The sequence below is a fragment of the Labrus bergylta genome, chromosome 5 (genome assembly GCF_963930695.1).
Source record: "Labrus bergylta chromosome 5, fLabBer1.1, whole genome shotgun sequence".
Lineage (NCBI taxonomy): Eukaryota > Metazoa > Chordata > Actinopteri > Labriformes > Labridae > Labrus > Labrus bergylta.
In genome coordinates, this window is record NC_089199.1 from 22,402,183 (window position 1) to 22,420,228 (window position 18,046).

At 40.1% G+C, this 18,046-nt stretch overlaps 1 protein-coding gene across 1 annotated transcript; it reads right to left on the bottom strand.

Moving 5' to 3' along the window:
- Nucleotides 1-13,073: 13,073 nt before the first annotated feature.
- On the bottom strand, nt 13,074-14,856 carry wu:fb55g09 (uncharacterized). Its single transcript, XM_020630625.3, has one exon. The coding sequence runs from the start codon at nt 14,390-14,392 to the stop codon at nt 13,727-13,729; it is 666 nt and encodes a 221-aa protein (XP_020486281.2). The 5' UTR covers nt 14,393-14,856; the 3' UTR covers nt 13,074-13,726.
- Between the last annotated feature and the right edge of the window lie 3,190 nt (nt 14,857-18,046).

Here is an 18,046-nt window from a genome sequence, read left to right on the forward strand (position 1 = left end):
GCCTGAGTTATGGCTGACTTTACATGAGCTCGTAAGATATGATGCAAATGTTACTTTATTGAACTGCTTATCACTGACTGCAACCTTCCCCTCTGACACTCTGAAGGTACTATAATAGTAAGAGAATTTACAAATGATTTCTTTAAGCAATTTACAATTTACAATTATTTTTCTTGCAGCGGCCTGCACTCCCCTGTTTATTACAGGTAACCAGGAGATGTCCTGGTAGCTCAACTGGTTTGAGTGTGTACCCAGAGGAGCTGCTTGTCAACAGACAAAGAAGGCAACTACTTGGGGCCCCAAACCAGTAGGGGGGCCCCTGAGTGCTCACAAATGAAAAAACCAAAGCAGTGCCCAAAATGTGCCAATTTTGCAATGACGGTATGAAACCTCCCTAAAGGTAGGGGCGGTGGTCACCAGAGGCCCCATGATACGATATTAACACGATACGATTCTATTGCGTTCTAAACATTTTGCGATATGCTGAGAGTTGTGATACAATATCTTATTTCTACACAATGTGAGTCAAGCTCACAGCCTGTCGGGCACTGTGATCAAAGTCAAACCCAGTAATGAGGCTGCATGCACCTCACAATCTGAACTGTTGGTATTTCAGTCTAATCGAACTTTAACATGAAATCTTTACAATGCAACTTGTTCAAAATGAATCGCACAACCCAGTCAGCAGTTAAAAATTAAAAAAGAATATCATTCAATCATAAAAATGTATTAAATTTAAATTGGTACTTGGCCGCCATGACACGATATAATATCGCCACACAAAATATACTATATAATATAAATAATACTATGCTGTATCGATTTTTTGGGATGGAGTCACAATCCAGTCATTGATGTGAAGCTTTTGAAAACAGGAAATGACCGAATAATCAAGACTAAAATGGTTTTATAAAGGGCCTCAGATGAAAGTGTGACTACCACCCCTCTGTAATAAAACCCACACAGTATTCACTTTTTAACCGTTTCGAAGCCTACTATCATTATCCCAACCTCTTGGGCAGTAAAATGAATTTCCACAAACTGCAGTTCTTCAAATGACCACTAGAGGCTGGCAGCTAAAGAGAGCCAATCCCCATACAGCCCCATGTTAAAATATTGAACTTCAAAGCTAAATTACTTCCCAATGAACTCATTTGTGACATGATTTGATTTTTATACATCTCATAATTAAAATCTATAAACCTTTAAATTATTATGTAATCGGGGAAGTTGGCTGCTTTGATTGTCGGGTGAGTGAAACTAGCTTTCAGCAAGGTCTTCACTCCAGTCGATGTGAGCCTCTTAACCCAACATCCCACGTATTCATCCTCTTTTGCAGAAATGGTCTCTTCCAGACCTAAACAAACAAGATGGTGACATCCAAAATGCCAAATTAGACAGTTCAAAATGTTGGCTTTCAGACCACTTGGTGATTGTGTCCTCTTCTTCTATACGATGCGTGGTTTTCTCAAATTTAGTGCAGCCCTACATCATGTTTTCTCCTCAACAAAATGCATCCATGAGGGTATTTTATCATGTTTTGTGTATCTTTTGAAGCATCCAGTGGGATACTTTTATTGTTCTTCTGCTGTGTCCAAGTCTACCGATGTTTCTCTTACTGCTAAGCCTGAGTCTCTCTCACACTGCTCTCCGAATCCAAGCTAATCACACACAGCCAGTGGAATCTGTGTGTGTGTATGTGTGTGTGTGTGTGTGTGTGTGTGTGTGTGTGTGTGTGTGTGTGTGTGTGTGTGTGTGTGAGTGTGTCTACATGTGTACCTTGAGGGGATTGTCAGTCCTGTGAAACATTCACCACGCTGCTGAGAGGATATCAACTCTTCTCTTCTTTCTCATCTTTTGAGTTGAGCTTGTGTGAGTGTGTGTGTAAGTGTTTTTGTGTATTTGTATGCGTGTGTGTGTGTATTTATGTATTTGTGTATTTGTGTGTGTGTGTTGGTTTGTGTGCAGAAAAAGATTTCAGGTCAGTGGAGCAGCAAGAAACAGAGCAACACTCACAGACTGTCGTAAGGAAACGGCTGCCATATTGAAGCCTGCAGGCCGGTTTAATAAATGTGAGTGGAACATGATCACTGAGTAAAGACTGTGTCACAAACCTTATATCCAACAAAAACCTGACAAATAAAACAAATTACTCTCTTAAATACATGATTAGTGTTTTTATTTTTTTAGGTTTATTTGGGGGCTTCTATTTAGAAATAAGACAGTCGATAGAATCGAAAATCAGGGAATGACACGCTGAAAAAGAGCCACGGGTCAGATTGGAGCTACAGCCTCTGTACATGGGGCGTGCACACTAATAGGCCACTAGCGCCCAAGATGGTTAGCGTTTAAAAAATGTATCCATCTCGTGTCTGTTTTCAGAGCAGAACACAGTCACAGTTAGCTTAGCTTAGCCTAGCATCAAAACTGGAAGCTTTTATCCAAAACGACGTACATCAGAGAGTAAGTACAACACAAGTAAGGATCTAGAAAAAAGGAAACAATGTCAGTAAGAGCAAACGATCAGCTTTGAGTCCGATTGGACACACAGGTGCTGACAGGAAGTGACCAAAGCACAACATTGACGGCAGTTCTTGAGAGCTCTAATCAGTATAGAAACCACCTTAACAATCGGTGTTATCCAACAAAACTATCGACATTACCATCATCATCATCATCATCAATAATATATTGAGACCATCGTCATCATCATCATTAAGGTCGTAGGTATTCATGAAAGAGCTGGGTCTTTAGCTTTTTCTTAAAGGTGCAGAGGGACTCTGCAGCTCAAATGGAGTTTGGTAGTTCATTCCACCACCGGGGGGCGACAGAGGAGAAGAGTCTAGTCAGAGACTTAGGACCCTGTTGTGAAGGTTGGATCAGACGCCTTTCATTGGCAGAGCGTAGCGGGCGGGAGGGAGTGTAGACCTGGATTATGGCGTTTAGGTAAGGAGGAGCCGTTTTTGACGCCGATTTGTAAGCGAGCAGCAGAGTTTTAAATTTGATGGGAGCAGTAACTGGGAACAGCGGTAAGGAGATGAACAGCGGAGTGACATGTGCTCTATTAGGTAGGTTGAAGACCACCTATAAAGTGCACTAAGCGAGTAACACTTTGTTGAGTACAAAACCTGAAAAGAAGTGAAACGAACATGTGCCTTTATTAGCTTCAGTACCTCTCCTGGTTATAACTGCAACCTGTTACACTATAAAACACCTGAGCAGACGTGTTTGACTGGAGTAATACAACATGGTTGATCTTTAATTTATGAAACAGTTGTGATTTAACATACTCTGTTTAGTTCTGTCGTAGATGTGTGAGAGATGAGCAGCCGCAGAGTTTTTCTGCTGCTGGTTCACTGACTGCACTTGTGAAAATACAACCAGTGATTTGAGATTTATTTTATAAAGAAGTTTGAATACTTCAGTATTTTTTAAAGCAAGTACTCCAATAATTCAAATCAAGTTATAAATAGACTGAGTAAATGTCACTTGTATTGGAGTCATATTTATTAAAGGAGTTTCTAAACTTTGACTCAAATATTGTCCACCACTGAGAAGATGATGAAAAAAGGTTGTTACTTCAGTTGCTTAAATACTTTATATAACCTCAGACATATTTGTAGCCAGGTGATAAAATAGGAATAAATATTTGTTTTGATAAACTGATAGACGGGCTACATATTATTCTGAACTTTTAAACTTTGATAGTAAAGTTACACCAACATCAGTCAGTCTGGTCCAGAATCTGAATCTTTATACACTAAATTCTGTTTCTTTAACCTCACAGTCTTTGGGATTGAAACTTCTCGTCCAAAGCAGGAAACTTGAGATCACATGAAAACAAGAGTTCAGAGTTGGAGCCTCTCTGCTGGTTTGTCATGCTGCTTTTCACTGCTGTCAATCATCCTGTTTTTCTGACTCCTCATTGGCTGGCTTGTGTACTCAACAGAGAAGCCTCCGCCCACCCAGAGCAGAGCGGCTGTACTTTTCCACTCCAAACTGAGATAGCGTCCAACTCCATCCACTCCTCCAACTCCTCCTCCTCCTCCTTCTCCATCACTTCATCTATTCATAACACACACGCGCTTCCCCCATCCCCAAACACACATGGCACACACACACCCACACACACACACACACACACACACACACACACACACACACACTCACTGAAGCAACAGAGTTTTTTGGTTGTATTCAGAATCACAACAGCAGAAGTTCCTCCCTGATTGGTTCTGACTTCTGGTACAAAAACAAACCCAAGTGTGCTTCGTTTCACTGTGGTTTTTCATTTGATATGTTTTGAAAAGTTTAAACAAACAAAATCATTTGCATCAGACTCTGTTTTCTGTTTTTCTGGCCTTTTTGCCTCATGAATCGTTTGGTTTTTACATCCACATTTATAACGCTGTTCCAATAACTGAATGTTTTCAAACTTTCCATGTTTGTCATTGTGTTGCTGCCGGTTATGCACGTAGATCACTTAGCAAATCTGACTTTAAAAAGTGCTACAGAGAGAGTTCTTATTACATTCTTTCATAATGATAATACAAATAATCTTTATGTATGGATCACTTTTCTAAACTAACTTTACAAAGTGCTTCTCAAGAATAAAACAAAGCACATCAAGCAAAGACTCATAAATTACAGAATAACCAACAACAGGACAGTCCAGGGAAATTTAGGAAATGCTCTCTGGTAGAAGCAGGGGCGCGTCCAGAGGGGTGGCCAAGGGTCGCATGGGCCACCCCAGGTGCCACTCCAGCTCTGCAAAGACCATTTAATTCACCAAGTAGTCATTTCAGGCGTCTTTGCTCGTCAACATAGTGGGAGAGCAACTGTGTGTAATGGTGCATTCATGTGGTGTAGGACACATAGGGAAAACGAGTTTCCAGGTTGTAAAATGCACATGAACGCCTGCTCAAGTCGGAACAACAACTCGGAAACTTGGGAAAAGAATTAGGTGCCCGACTTCCCGAATTGATGTCATATTTGTCATCACATGGGGGGCAAAATATGTTGTATCGCACATCAACTTTTTTTTTAAGATTTATTTTTGGGCTTTTTGTGCCTTTAATGAAGTCAGAAATCAGGGAGGCCGCCTGCTTGGAGGACCATGGCCTCCATGCTTGGGGCGTGTGCACTAACCAGTGCGCCACCAGCGCCCCTGCACATCAACTTTTTGCTAAAATATAACTCATAACAGAGACATTCACACATCTTCTTCGTAGCATCAACGCTTTATTTTTGTATTTGTTACAACACTCCAACTTTCCAAACTGATGTGAACACACTGAAGTCGGAAGAACGACTTCCAAACTCAGAAACTGGGACCATCCCAGGAGCACATGAATGCAGCATAAGCATGTAAAAAGTCCAATTTGTTTACACAAGCAACAGTTTGGTTACGTCTGCCATCGCACAAATCTAATGTAAACAAAAGTGACAGCGTCCCACAATGACGTCAAACGAGTGAAGAAACCGTCGCACAGTGTGACGTTACAAACCCAAAACTCAGTTTTTCCTCGTATACACATAAACACCTTAAAGTGAGTTTCTGCACAGAAAACGCTACATTTTAAAAATACCTGTTTACGTAATGACTGGGCATTAATGGCCGTAAAAAGATAGTAAAGTCGATTAGGCCCAATCATAGAACCTGGTCAGACAGTTACTGAGTAATAATGAACACTTTATTCGATATTAACATCTCTGTTGAATAAACTGTAAGTCGTACTTTAGCCTCGAAAATATTTGAAAACACATGCCCACTTGTGCAGCGGCCTCTTCACATGCTGAGAGTTACATCAGCATGTTAAAGGCCTTTAATCAGCGATTAGATGCACCTGGTGAGGTAAACACATGTAAACACATGTAGAGGGACTCGACATGGATGTCTTACTCTACACTGAAAAAAAAATTCAAGATGGACTGAAACGTCTGCATGAATATTTTTTGTCTTTTCAGCCCACCTATGATTCAATGATAATATTCATTCATTCAGTGTTTGCAGAAAATTACTCTGTTTTCTCCTCAGCTTGAGAAACACTTCATCCTGTTAAAAGTCCTCCTCACTGTTCCTCACAATTTGACACTTTAGCAGCTCTCTTTTGTGAATAACTTTGGTCCTTACAAAGATCGAGTCCTAACTTTAAGTGTAAATTCAAAAAAATGTCACGATTCTAAGAGTTATGTCAGAATTTTGTCACGAGGAGCATTTCTTTGATTTCAGGAGGCTTTGTGAATACGGCTCCAGGTCCGAATGACACTAAAAAAAAAACTAAAAAGGTCAATGTGTCAGATGTGTAAACATGTCTCATACAACAGTATCAGCTCCTTATCCTTTTGTGCATCATTATCCTAACAGAATTATTTATTTTGGCATTTTGTTTCCGGGTTTTGCCATCTGGATAGCTGATTTAAGAAAAGGCTGGGAATAAACGAGAACGTGAGATAAGGGTTCACAGAGTGGTTCTCAGCTGGTCTGGCCCATTGACTGTAAATATTAATGGATGAAGCCTAAGTGATGTCACCCATCTGTTACTAGAGGGGACTCCTGAGTCCCATCGATGGCAGCCGCTGTGCTGGAAATGCTGTCTCACCCTAACTCTCAGTCAAACTAACAACAGGCTGAGAGCTGGAACTGAGGTGAGTTTTAATCCTCTTCACAACTGTTACACCGCGCCTACCTGTCAATCATGTCAGCTACACGCCAAACTATGGATAACAGGAATCATTCATTAAATCAAAACATTCTCGTTTTAAAAAATACACACCCCGTGCAGTGAGTGCCCATGACGACAATAACTAATCAGACCAATGTCGTTTTTTGAACCAGGCTGTAAACATGTTAATTTCTGCTGTAAAAACTGGCTTTTTTGAATGGGGTGTGTATGTGACTCCCGGGGCTCTTGGGTCCAGCCTCTAGTGGACACTCGAGGAACTGCAGGATTTTGCTCTTCCACATGGGCTTCATTCTTCAGCACTGGAGGTTGCCGCTTGGCCTAACCTCAGGACATACCAACAACTCCTTAATGCAAAATCACAATCCATATTTCTGAACATTTTCAACCAATCAGATTGATAAAATCAAAAATGCTGCAGTTTGGACCTCAGACGGTACAAAACACGTGACAGGACAAAGAGACTGAACAAAACAAACATGTTTAAAAAGTGTTTCATAAACTTTTGGACGCTTGTTTTTTTTCGCGACCCACTGAAAACAGCTCTGTGACCCACTTTAAGGTCCTGACCCACTGGTTTGAAGAGTCTTAGTGTTGAGTATAGACTCAAAGCAGTCCTCAATCAACATTTCTACTTCAGCATTTCTCAATAGAGGAAGTCTGTCTTTGTCTTGTTGTTATCGTAGACATGTCTGATCACCTCCACTCTTTGGCCATTTATTTTGACTTTGACCTGAGGAATAAAATCAGTGCTTGGATATGTTGCAAGTTCATTACTGTCAGCTGGCAGCTCATTTGCCAATTCAGCAGACACCTCAGACATCATGTTATGGATATTTATGGAATATACATGCATGTGATGTTTATCAAAGCTCAGAAGAACGAGGGATTTTTGTGCAGATTTGCACAATATTGTACTCGCTCTTTTGCACACATGTAGCAAAACAATGCAATGTGCTCAAAAGAATGAGTTCCAATCTGTTGTAAACGACAAATTAAATGCTACGAGCTTTGAGTTTAATGTTTGGAAAATGCTTTTCTCATTTTTAGAATTGAGGCAAAGCAAACAACACAATGTACAGTCAGCCTGCTACAACATACTGCACCTTGCACTTTACACTGGTATTGAATATTCTTTCAATTTCACCACTGAGAATGTGGTGCGCCCTTTCAATGCAGCTCTATTCATCTGTTTTTACTGTTTGTATGTTGTGTTTTAAATAAGATGCACAAGAAGTCAAAGACAAATTTCTGCTTTTAGACAATTAAGTATTTTCTGTGGTGTTCTCTTTAGCTGTGCATATATTTTTTGGGGTATGCCAGGTATAAGTTAGTACATTACTGTTACATGCTTTATCTGCAGAGCTTTTTATCTGATTGTCACAAAGCCTGCTGTGCAAGTTGGCCCCGCCTCCATCGCTTCATTTAGGATAAGACAAAAACGAATCATTAATTTACAAAACTTTAAACTCATAACATTGAGTCTCACAATTTTCAGCATCAAGTAAAATGTATTAGCATATTTGTGTGTGTGTGTGTGTGTGTATGTGTGTGTCTGTGGGTGTGTCTGTGATTTCTCTAACAGTCATTCTGTACCTCTGTCTGTACTTGTTGTTGGACGGCTGCCTCACCATCAACATTTGACACTTCACAATCAGGATGTTAGTGTTCACATGTTTGTGCTCTCGTACAACTTATGAGTTCCAATTTGTCCAAATTTAAATGAACTGAAGACACTTTCACAAATGGAGGATAAACTCTGAAGAAGAGTCTATGTTCGATGTTAAATCAGAATGTGGATAAAGTTTGGTTCTGCAATATTGCAGAGGGTCCTCTCAAGTGTATATGTTACCAGATCAGCATTAGCGTAGCAAGCCGAGGAAGTTTATCTGCAGGGTTCTGATCTACTTTCTCTTAATCTTCCACACAGACACACTTGGTTTGCGGCTGTGGTTTGTGTATGTGTGTTTGTGTTTGTGTGTGTGTACCAGCTCACTCTCTCTTCCTGTTTGGCACTGTCAGCTGGCCAATCAGAAGCAGCATTGCGCAACTGTAAAGTCAGACTTTAAAGTAGAAGCTGATGACAAGAGCAGAAAAGTTTAAAAAAAAAAAAAAAACAGCTGTGACCTGCCGCTGTGTCCCGGAGCACTGTGCTGGTGTTTGGTGCTCGATAAGATAAACGACAGGTCAACGATGAGATCAGAGGATTTTAAAACCTGCCACTGGTTTGTGACTTACAGTAGATGATTTGTATGATAAGATCATATCATTCAAACCACATGACAACATGACCTTGAATGAAACAGGCTGTGTTTTAAAAAAAGAGTGCATCATTTAATGAACATTGTGCATAATGTCGCAACTCCCAATTGTATTAAATATTGCTCATAAAATTGTAGACAAGAAAAGACAAGGTGTGCACTGCAGACATGCCCTAAAAAAATAACCTGTTTCCACCAAGTGGTCCAGTTCAGTTCAGTTAAGTACGGTACACATTTATTAGCATTTCCACTGTCAAAAGTTAGGAGAGGGTACAAAAATAACTGATCTGTACCCTTGGTACCCTTCTGTTGGGATGCCAAGCATACTGATATGACCCTGAAGGTTGGCGCTAGACACACTGCAGTAATTGGTCAAAAGAATCTTCACTTCCTGTGGGACAGCGGTAATAAAAGACAAACACAAAATGCTCCATGTTTAAATATCCTGCGGATTTGGAGAGAGTAATTTCAAGGCTGTTTTTTAACAGGAATCTTCCTAGGAATCATTGATCTTTGTTGACTGTGTCACGTTCTTCTTTTTTGTTGAATTTATTGGCTGTTAACACTGTGTAAGGGTGTAAGGGTACAGTTGGCTGTGTAAACGCAATTAAGATCAGGGTTTACTGTACCAAACTGTACTGAACCAAACCTGACCGGCTTGATGGAAACAGGGCTTGAGATTCACCTCACCAATATTTAAATACCACATTCTGTTCTTTCCAAGACTTTATATATTTGTAGATTCTTGAGTTTGCTGTTTTCCGTTTATTAGAACAGGACCACATGGAGACGCTCAGGACCGGCCTTTTAACCTTCTCCCAGTATTATATGGTAGATTTATTTTTGGGCCCTTGAAAAACATTTTTTTAAATAGGTTTTGCTGAAGTTAAGGTGTAAATTATTAATTTGAGCTATTAAGGGTGAATCTGGTTTAGATAAATATGAGTCATATTACGATCTACTATTAAATGTGTATGTTTAGACTTACATGTATATCCCTCTAAGTCTACATACACATTGGAGAAACATGGTTGTAGGGGAACAACAGCACAATTTTGCCCTTGGGCCTTTAAACTGGTAATTCTAGACCTAGTCCTGGACCTGGATTCAAACCTGAAGTTCCTTAAACAAAGTATAATTTTGCACTTAAAATCAGCATAGAAACTCAAATGGATCCCTCTGAAGCGTTCACTCACAACAGCTCAACATTAATGATGATTCAAATGTACAAAATCGTAGATAAACACCCGGTCATAGTTCAGGTAAAGCTCCTGTGAGACACTTTCTGTTTAAGGTTGATTTTGGCGCCCCCTGTGGACAAAGCAGTACCTCTAGTCTCTTTCCTAAATTTTGTGTAATGTAAGTAATATTTTTAACAGAAAATCTCATCTTGCTGTCATTAGCAGTCAAATATATGAATTATCATGAATCTTTGCTTAGTAAAATTTAATTCTCTTGTCAGTGGATTTATAATTATTTTTTCTGACACCGTGTCACTTTTCAGATTGTCACCCAGGATTCAGGGATTAAAGGTTAGGCCTACATATTATGCAAAATACTCTTCACCGTGTTTTTCTAACACTAATCAACAAACCCCTTGTGACCTTTAACAATAGGCTAACTTCAGCAAAAAGTATTAATCTTGTCCCTGATTACCTCACATGCTTTTGTAGTTTGTAAAGATACATCAGTTTTAACATAACTTTACTGCTTCAGGAAAAGGATAACAAGATAGCTAAAGCATGTTGAAGCTAACTGGGAGGATCACCACAGCTGCAGCCCAGTAAGCACAATATATGTATTTCCAACAAATGTGTAACAAAAATATTGCAATATTTTCACTCAGTTTATAGACATCCAAACATAATATTCAACAAAAACAGCCATAATGGATAAATATCTAACTCAACTAGACATGCTAAAGGCTACCTAGCCTAGCTTTGCAGGGTAGCAGTAAGCTGACTGACCTCTCAGCCTCTCAGTGGACTGAAATCATTTATTAAAAGCTATTAGTCATATTATTACATTTTTATGGGTTTTTCAAATCATTTTATTTGACTTTTTTTTCTTGTATTAGTTTAAAAGAGCAAGAAAGTTGAGGACAAGAACAATTTCTTCTGTTTTCCTTTACGTGTCCTCACAAAGGAAAGTAGTGATCTTTACTTGGTGACTAAGCGGTTATATTTAGCTCTTTAATTTACCATCCGGCCTGAAAACCGTTTCATTTTTGGGTGATTTTGTATTTATTGGGTATTTCTTATGGAGATGTTTGCACATCTAACTATCTCCTGAAATAGGCTCCCAAAATAAGACATCAAACTGTCACATTGAAAAGAAAAAGAAAATCCTTCCTCGTGCTAAACATCATTGTCTTTTATTGGATAGAACAGCTGAAGACAGACAGGAAACGTTGGAAGGAGAGTGGGGGTGACGACATGCAGCAAAAGGCCGAGGCCGGATTGGACCGAGGCCTGCAGCCTCTGCACATGGGGCGCACGACAAAACCAATAAAGGCTGTCTATTTTTCAGTTTTCACTTTCTGTAGTTTCTGGTCTTTACTTTTAATGTCAAAAAAGATCATATCAGAATAAATAATCATCCATAAACTGTCCCTTTCTCAAACTTTGACCCGTTACTATTGACCCGTTACTATTTTTGGGTTTATGACACACAAACACAAAGAGGCTTATACCTCCCTGTCTGTCTGTCCTCGGTGGGTGTGACCAGCCCACTCCACTTTATGTAATCCACTTCAACAGCTCTGCAGGAGCACAGTGTATCCCCCCTCCCACTGGCTTTAGTGTCTGCCTGCCTGAAATGTAATGCTGCTCACTGTATATGAAGCGGCTGTGATACATAAAGAATGCTCTGTGATGTAATAACTGTAACCACTGACTTGACTATACACGCTAAAGGTTCATAAGACGTGATGAATCAGAAGAGAGATTGAAAGTTATTAAAGTGGATAACATTGCCAGCTTAGTTTGTATTTGTCAGCGGGCAGAGATTGTTTCAGCATCCAATGAAGAGCAATAATCAAAATGTTGCTTCATAACAATTTAAAATCTGATTTTTACATCTAAATCCTTTCAGGAAATTGAGGCCAAGATATAGAGTTCTAAATTAATCTGAAAAACGATTTAATTGAAGATTGAGTTAATGCATTTATGTGTGTAAATAAATACACATCATCTGTGATGAGTTGCTCCCTTTCGTCTTGTGTCTTTTTTATTTTATTTATTTGACATATTTCACTGTTCCCATTTTGTTTCTATCCTAGTAGTAGGTTCACTGACTTCTCAATACAACAGGCCTGGTTCGAGAACAAAGTGACTCGAGGTGAATCTCAGATTAAAGGGGGTGCAGCTACAGCAATGAAAAACAGCGTAGGTGTTATGTACGGTGGCCCTGAAGTGCAAAACACAACAAGAAATAAGAAAACACAACAACATTAACTTCTAACAGAAAAGGCACATACCTGCAGTCGACAAAAATCGTCCATGATCCATAGACTGATTTTGTGTTTTTGCCCGTTTGTTGTTGTGTTTTTTTATTTCTTGTGTTTTCTGATTTGTCGTTGAAACATGATTATTTATATTTAAATCATTGTTGATATTATGGAACTTATTCGCTGTACTGAAAATTTGGAGCAACATGGCAATCAAACATCTTGAATAGTCAACATGTACCTTTCCTTATATCTTAGTTTAGGATTCATTTGTATAAATACTTAGAAATGCAATAAAAGAGTCATTTAATCTACATATCACTCCAGAAGACATCTGCAGTCCTTGTTAAATTCGAGCTTTGGGCTAGCAGGGACAACAGGAAGCTTCTTGTTGTGTGTTTCTTTATGAATAGCAGATACTATAAATAATATCAAAATGTATTATTAGAAATAATTAATAGCTTATTTCTGCCACCTTTATTGTTTTTCTAAACTATTCCCCCTTTCCGTTGCTCTTACTCTCTCAACATGTCTATGCTTCCTGTTGTTCTGCTGCATGTGAGCAACACTCACATTTATTCTTTCAGGTGTAACGTGTGTATCTTTCTCTGTGACTCAGTGACACTCTGACCCTCATAACTCACTCACACTTATTTATATCCACAAAGAATCACTCACCCATTTTACAACAAACAGATATTTATTTGTGTGTTTTTAATGTTTTTTATTCTGTACAGTTAAGGGCTTTTTCTTGATAAGGACATTTGGCATCGCCCAATCATCTGCGGCCTAATACAGGCAGCTTGATGCTGATTGGCTGTCCGGGCTCACTCCCACCACCCAGCCAATCTCCCTTTGTGTGCAACACCAACAACAACAGAAAAGCAGCACTTTACAGCACCCATACGCACTGTACATGACCAAACATGATGTAAAAAAAACCCCCAACATTTTATTTAATCTCACATTCAGTTTTTATCTTAAACCTTAAAAGATACAAACAGGGTGAGATTATTTCTCCTTTTCTCTGTGCAGTTCCCCTTGTTTTCCTGACATCAGTGTCAGTATCATCAGTAATGACAACGTGACAAAAGATCACAGTGTTGATCAAATCTAACTCGTTTTTTTTAAAAAAAATGTTTAAAAAATATATTTTGAGCAGGGAACTTGTGTGAAACCATCTCACCTTGCTGGCACATTCTTAAGACTTTAAGGCTACATGAAAAGATAGAGATTTAGTGTCTGTGAACGAAGCAGGACAAACCTGACCCCGTTCAGTCTGAGGTTTGATGTTAACACTGCTGAGGACAAAATGGCTCCCTGAAAGTTTCCCTTCAGTTCGTCAGGATGTCACAGAACTCAACAAAGTCCCTCTGCATGAAGTTCTGACTCTGCATCAGGTCGTCTTCAGAGGGGAAATACGGCATGCTGTCCTCCTGCAGACGCAGACTGTCCTCCTGCAGACGCAGACTGTCCTCGTGCAGTACCACGATCTGTCCTGGTGGCGTCGCTGAGTGGTGTGGGTTGGGACTGTCTAAAAGGGCTCCTCTGGCATTCTCCAGGACGCCCAGGTACGAGTCCATGTCGGTGAGCTCCACGTCGCTGTCGGAGCTGCTGCCGCTGTCGCTCCCCACCGAGTCGGAGCGCATGTGCAGCATCTGATACTTCTCGTGCATCAGAAACTGGTTGGTATTCTTTGGGGCCCGCATCCCCTTCGCTCTGTTACCTTTCACGTAGACGGGCCGGAGGGACGTCACCGGCCTGTGGAGGTGTCGGGGATGATTGAAAAAGGGATGATGACGTTGAGGGTTGTGGTGGAGATGATTGCGCCCTCTCGGCCAACCTCCCCCTCCTGTCCGCCTCCCCTGCTGGCGCCCCCTACAGCTCTTGGACCAGCCGTGCCTCCTCCGGCTGGAGGGGTCCTTCTGCGGAGCCCCTTTTCCATCCTCCTCCTCCTGCTGCTGCTGGCAGCTCTTCCTGCTCATCATCAATGAGAGCATTTTCTGGTCTTTCTTGCAGTTGCCTCCCTTCCTCCCTGCTGCACTCCTTCACATCCTCTTCCTCGCTCAGTGGCAACAAACAAAGAGAGGCTGGTTTCTGTTTTTCTGGCTCAGATCACAAATGACCCTCCTCTCACTTAGAGTCTACCTTTTCACTATTCTTTCACTTTTTTTCTTGACCTCTGGCTTTGGCTGGTGCATTGCCTGCTCTTCCTCCCCTTGCAGCAGCAGTTTGCCTGCTCGGCTGGCTCTCTTGTCACGCCCTCCTCTGTCTGTCTCAACTCTCTTCTTGAGCTTCTCTGAAAGTCAAATTAGCTCTTCTTCACAGCTCTGATTAGTGATCTAAGGTGAGCTGTGGAGGGGATATACGCGTCTTCTTGCTGATTTAAAGCTGATAATTCTCAGATTCAGGCCTGGAACTGTAGTGTACTCAGCTGAGGCCAGCACTGACTGTGGCTCTGCCTCCTCCTCGCCGCTTGCATAAAGAGCTGGACTGATCCATTCAAGGGTTTAACAGGAGGAGGGGACCAGGGCTTGCAGATTTGTCCTCTGCCCTTTATTTCCATTTTTACATGACACATTTCAATAAGACATCACTTCTGCACATGGGAATGATTAAAATAACACAATTGTCTGCCTTTGGATGCCTTGTTTTGTTTGTTTGGGGTATGAAGAAAGCACCCTGCAGCAGGATGGTTTGTCCCGCTTCAGTTTTAGCAGCTGAAATCTGATCTACAGTGGCCACACAAACGCACACGCACACACACACACACACACACACACACACACACACACACACACACACACACACACACAGTGGCAGGAGGACAGTGGTAGTTATTGTAATAACAGTAACAGCAGTCAGTTATTGTGTCATCTGTGTGAACGGGTACCCAGCCCACATCGACTTAAACGACACCACAAATATTTCAGTCGAGAAATAAATGTCTTCAATCAACTGTTTCATCACGATAAACATTGCAAATTAAAAACATCTTAAAAAAAAAAAAAAAACGAGATCCCCACTTCTAAAACGCCACTTAAGTTTTTAGCCTTGACACCAACATGGCTGCAGGGATGACAGCGTTAGTCCCTGCACCCCTTTAGTACAGGCTAATAAACAATCTGAACACATTTTGAACATATTAACTTGAAATCTCATGATTTCTTTGGACATTTGTGGTCCTCAAACAATGCATCCCACAGAGACTGTGAATCAGGTTATTCTCTGATTTTCGTGTAGCGCCTCCATGGGGTTGACATTTGTAACTTCAGTGGAAAATGTAAACAACTTCTTGAAGGATTGCAATTTAATGTGGGTCAGACATTTTAGTTCCCCCCTCAAGCGCAGCTTTGAGATCGCTTGAGTTTGCATCTAGCACCATCTGCTGGTGAAAATCTAGGAAACTGTACCTGCAAATGTAAAGACGTCCTCATTATCTTCAACTGGGCTTTGTGTCCAAATATGATGAGATAATGTAGCATGCTTGAAGAGGGAAGGTAATGTGATGACTATGGAAAATGTCACGACTCTTTAAAATCAGCGTATGTGAGTATGCTATCTTTCCTATGTAAGAATAACTGAGCCACACTGCAGCTTCATATAGCTTCAATTGTTGCTTTTTGATGCTTTTTTTTTTTTTTTTTTTACATCATCCATCCAGAGCAAATATTGAAAAAATGAATCATGCAAAGTCATTAAATCAAGATTAATTGAACACATGCTCCCTCTGAGATGTCACCTTCATCTCACAATGAAGCGTTTCCTCTTTCCTACTTCCTCCTGCAGCCACAATCAGCGCAACTACCCCCGTTATTATGATCCTCTACTTATTCAGGTCACTTTAATTGACCAAAACACAGACAATAGAATGACATAATGCACCTACTACAAGTGTGTGCCTGCACTAGTGCCCCCCCTGTGGCCGTTCTGTGTATTACAAGAAGCTGTTTAAAGCAGACGGAGGGAGAGGGCACGGTGTTTACTGTTGACTGACCGGTTTTATTTAGATCATTACCACATGGTGCTTGTGTTGCACGAAATGTGACACTTGTTCTGACAGATGATGGACTCACAGGTGTGTGACATCTGAGCTCACAGATATAATGACGTACATTACCTCAGGCGAAGTGAAATAGACATTTGAGGTAGGCTACTTCTACTTTACTTGTCATGTTACCTTTTACTTTAACTCCTCGACATTTTTAAAGAGAATATTGTGTGAAGAACATGATGTCTTGTTCTAAGTTTAACTACTGAGAAATATCTAAAACTAGAGCTGAACATATTACTTAAATGATCAATGACTAGATCTGAATTAAAAGTATTCTGACAGCTGTTTATCTGATTATATTTAATCTTACAAGACCATCAAATCTATTTTTTTATTCCTCTCTGGAAATAACCTTAAACCTTGAAGTTTTGGTTTTGTTGGTTGGACAAAAGCAACATTGTGAGGGTGTTTTTTTTCTTCTTCAAGGTTCAGGGTTCATTTATTTATAATCCACAGAGACGGGGTTCAAAGAAAACCAAACAATAAATCTATTAATGCAAAAATCAATCAGCAGTTTAATCCAGCATGAAAATACTCATTAGTCTCACTGGTGCATAAAACAAAGGAGCTTTAACATAACCAACAAAAACAGGAAAGTCTTAATTTTAAATACTGAATCATGAAGAATTTGATAGAAAATTGAATAGAAAATCAGTTACAGGGGGATTTGTGTACTTCCACCTCTGATGTTTTGGGTATTTATTTTATCATAGGACATTAAAGGATCCCTGAATGATTTGTGGAACAAGCAGGGGGTGTAGGTGATGATCACATCAGGCAACAACGGGCCACTGCCAACTTCTCTGATGACACATTCAGCATGCTATGAACTGACCGTTTTGACTATTTCAATATCATCATAATCCGTCCTCAGTCTGGTTATTTCATTTTGCCCTCGTAAATTGGAGTTTATGACGCTTACAGCAGCTTGAATGCGCTTCTTTTCTAAGGTCCTCATTAGTTGAGCTTCCAAGAACATGATATACATCCAACATGACAAAAGACGAAACCAAAGCCATGCAGGGATTAACACGTAATGTATTATAAAATAAAAATAGCCCAGGAGTTTAATGTGACTAAGGCTTAGTCTTGACTCAGAAATATGTAGTGGTTACATGTCACGTCACCACACCTCAAACATGAGTGATTAAGTGTTATCTTTTTTGCTCCAATAAACTTTATTTCAGAGTAGAACAAATATTCAGTGTAATGATAGAAGTTGAAAATGTAAGCCCATAACAGTAGCTAAATGATAAACAGACACCCTAAATAAATAATGTAAAACAAAAGAAAAGAAGCCAGGGGACAACATAACAGGTACATTTCGATTGATTGAACTTTATTCTCAGAAAAAGTCCGGAATCTGTCTTGCATCACAGCTGCTCGATTCACAATATAAAAATGAAAGACAAAGCTATACAAATATTGACACAAGATTAAAGAGGACATATTAAACCCCCTTTTCCAGCTTTTCAAACAGCCCCCTGTGGTCTAAATGAAACATCCACCTTTTTGGGACTTCAGGGGCTCCGTAAATTACTGTATATATGTTTAAATTTTGCTATCTTTTCTGATTGTACTCCTTCTTTTGAGCTGTTGT